The sequence below is a fragment of the Orycteropus afer genome, unplaced genomic scaffold, assembly GCF_000298275.1.
Source record: "Orycteropus afer afer isolate SDZICR_OR568_19922 unplaced genomic scaffold, OryAfe1.0 scaffold00197, whole genome shotgun sequence".
Classification (NCBI taxonomy): Eukaryota; Metazoa; Chordata; class Mammalia; order Tubulidentata; family Orycteropodidae; genus Orycteropus; species Orycteropus afer.
The window spans coordinates 3,424,174-3,427,517 of record NW_006921784.1 but is presented as its reverse complement, the minus strand read 5'-3'; the positions used below and the strand labels follow the sequence as shown (position 1 = coordinate 3,427,517).

The 3,344-nt window shown below is 58.7% G+C and overlaps 1 protein-coding gene across 1 annotated transcript in view; it reads left to right on the top strand.

Annotated features, from left to right (window-relative positions):
• Positions 1-3,344, top strand: part of TTC28 (tetratricopeptide repeat domain 28) — an 842,258-nt gene that overhangs the window by 800,712 nt on the left and 38,202 nt on the right. The window contains exon 14 of the mRNA XM_007947946.2: positions 280-424. Coding sequence (XP_007946137.2) covers positions 280-424 — 145 coding nt within the window. The remainder of the gene's footprint in view (positions 1-279; positions 425-3,344) is intronic.

Sequence of the window (3,344 nt, the reverse complement as noted above, 5' to 3'; positions counted from 1 at the left end):
TGGCTGTGGCTTATTCCCGATGGTCCTCACATCTGCCTGCATGGTCTCTCCACACAAGGATGTAACTAAATCCTCAGAGCAGCACTGGGGGACATTTGAGTATATAGGGAAACACCATGGACGTGTAAGCCGTTGTGTGCAGCTGGTCTACTCCCCGCTTCCTACCAGGAAGGGGACGGAGCTGTGTGGGAAGGCACGTGGGCCACACAGAGCTCTGCTGGTGTGTCACGGTGAGCGCCCCATCACACCCTGACTAACCGCACGGCCCTCTCCCCCCAGGAGCTGCCAGAGCATGACAAGCTTGTTCAGCAACACCATGTCGCCCATCAAGGACGGGACCTCCTCTCTTCCCAGGAGGCAGAGCTCATTCACCAAGCCCCCGCTGCGTGCCCTGTATGACCTGCTCATTGCACCCATGGAAGGGGTAAGTGCCTCCCCGCGCCGTGGGGCATCTTGGCATCAGAATCCGTCATTTCCTGGCCAGTGCCTGTGTGCGTGTCCCCCTCAGGACACACGCAGGCTCCTGACACAATCAGAGCTCTTCCAGAACGGGTGTCTTCCCCGTGAGCCACTCAGTGAGCGGTGGAAGCTATTGCCATCTCAGGATCGTGGTTGGCTGTGGTCACTGAGTGAAGCCCTGAGCTTCACCATCTGGTTCCGGCCCTAGCTCTGCCCCTGACCGGCTGGGTAAACATGGCCCTGGGTACTCACTGGGGAATTCGAGGCTGCCTGCCCAGCACCTCACTGAAAGGCTTGGGGAGGAGAGCTGTGCACATCGGAGCTGCTGTTGGTGAAGGCACCCTGTCAACGGTCATGGCTGCTCTGCCCTACCCCTGGCAGAGTCCATGGGGGACCATGGCTCTGCCATTCCCAGGAGCCCCAAACTCTGCTCTTCCACCTGCTGGAGATGCTGCCCACTCCCTACCCTCTTCCCAGAATCCCCTTCAGCCATGTCAGGCCAGGGCTGGGGCGGTGCCGGTGGGTTGCAGAGAATGAAGGCCCAGCTGTCCTTCCCTCAGCTCTGACCCTGACAGAGTCCCAGACATCGTCACACAGACCATGTTAAGGCACTCTGGCATCCGAGCGTCCCTGAGAAGGGTGGAAGGAGCTCTGATGGCATCGTGCCTAAGGCATCTGAGTACTAACCAGAAGGCTGGCGGTTCAAACCCACCAGCCGCTCCATAGAAGGAAGACTTACCACCTCAGAAACGCCAATGGGGGTCGCTATAAGTAGGAATTGACTCGGTGGTAGTGAGTTTGGTTTTGGTTTTGAAATAGGTGGAATTAGCGACTGTTCAGTTTCCCGGCCTGCTCTTGGCTTACTACTGTTCAACACAGACACCGCTCTCTGACGAGGTGTGCAAGGCCAAAGCCTCAAGATCTCTATGAATCTAAGTTTGGAGGCCATCCAGGCCTCTGCACGCAGACGCTGGAAGCCCAGGGCCACAGTGGGGGACGGTGCTCTGCAGGGCCCGGGGAGTGGCCCGCCCCCCCTCTCAGCTGACTGTCTTGCCGCCTTGGCGGTTGTCTGCTGCCAGGTAGATTGTCTCGCAGATGTTGGAGTGACAGGCCCTCCTTCGGCTGAGCACACCCTCAGGAAACCATGTGTTGATGGTGGCTCCTCTGTCCCCAGGAGACACCTACACGTTTCCCTGCTGCCCAGTGTTCTCGTGGGGGCCGCACTGCCTGCCGGCCCCTCCCACTTCCTTAGTTCAGGGGATGGGACGCGAGCAGACCCGCTCCTACCTGGCACTGCCCTTTCCTAGCTGGGTGACCTTGGCCACGCTGAGCCTTCTTCAGTGTCTTTTTCCTCATTGGAACTGAGGGTGAGGCGGCCAAGCGGGTCAGCTCAGGGCGTAGATGGGCTTAGCAAGGTGTGCAGAGCAGACACCGGGCCCAGTGTGTGTGGGCGCCGTGCCGACGGTCCCTCCAGCACCAGGTCACAGTGACCACCCTGTCCCAGCCGGCCCAGGTACTCCAGACCTTCCAGGTTCCACGTCACACACAGAGCCCCAACCTCCCCCTGGTGACAAGAGTCCTCCCTGCTGCATCCCTGTCCCAGGGTGACCCGGTCTGCAGGGACCCTCGGCTGCAGCACCTCACAGGCAGACAGCCCCCCGGTTGATGGGCTTTGTTCACAGGAAGGAGGATGCACCTGTGCCCTCAGAACCATTTCTTCAATTTTCTTTGCTGCCATCAGCCGTCAGGCAAACCATTACGGTGACTTATGCCAGTCTGCTGTCCGCAGTGTTCCCACAGCGGCTCCTCTGAAGGGTGGTAGGGCCCTCGGGGCTCTCACTCACATGGGCCTCCCAGTTCTTGGGCATTTACTGGCTTGCGTTCAGGGCCCCCTGCCCATTACTCTGTTGCATTAATGTCACACTGGGTGGTGAGGAGGGACCAGGGGAGGGCAGGGGAGGCCAACGACGGAGATTAGCTGTCAGTTGGGTGGGTGGGTTAGTGGTGAGGGACAGAGGGCTCCCTATGACGATCAGCCTCTGCACCCAGGGGTCCCAGCATACGCTCAGAGGCTCAGGCCATTGTGAGTTGGCAGGTTGCTCCCATCTCCTGATGTTCAGTGTCACCCCCTCTGAAGCCTTCTGTGCCTTCCCCATGGCTGTCCTTCATCCCCCTCAGAACCCCACACCCCAAGGCAAGCACAGCCCCTCCTCTCTGCATGCCAGCAGCTGGCACAGGGTGGCACGCAGCAGAGTTTATAGGCCTGCATTTGCTTTCGGGTCTAGTTGGGCACTGCAGGCAGACATTGTAGCAGGAAATCAGGTGATGGGTCTTTTGGGCCACTCTGTGGAATCCAGAACTTTCCACAGGGTACAAAGCAGAAGGAAGACGCTGGGCCTGCTCATGGGTGTAAGCGAGTGGACTGGCCCCTGCCAAGGAGCACGCTGCCAAGTGTCTGGGTTATCCTGGGACAGGATCGAGAGCCCACTCAACGCACTTGGGGTGGGGCCCACACTGAGGGTGTCACACCTGCTGATGCCACCATGAAGGCTGAAGGTGGTGGCTGTGGGTGGGGCTCAGTGCCCATGGCAGGGATCTCGTGGGCGAGGAGGAGGAGCTGGGGCAAGGCGGGGTGGCCCTACTCCCCACGAACGAAGCTGCTGCAGTGCTGCAGGGGATTCTGGGTCCCATCAGGCCTGCACTGATATTGACAGTTTCTCCCCTGAGGACTTTCCTCTGTGACATCTAACAATAAAAACATATGGCTGGTTTCCATTACTAGGTCTATATCCTAAAGAAGTGAGAGCCATGACAAGAAGAGACATATGCACACCCATGTTCATTGCAGCACTATTTACTAAATAGCCAAAAGATGGAAACAACCT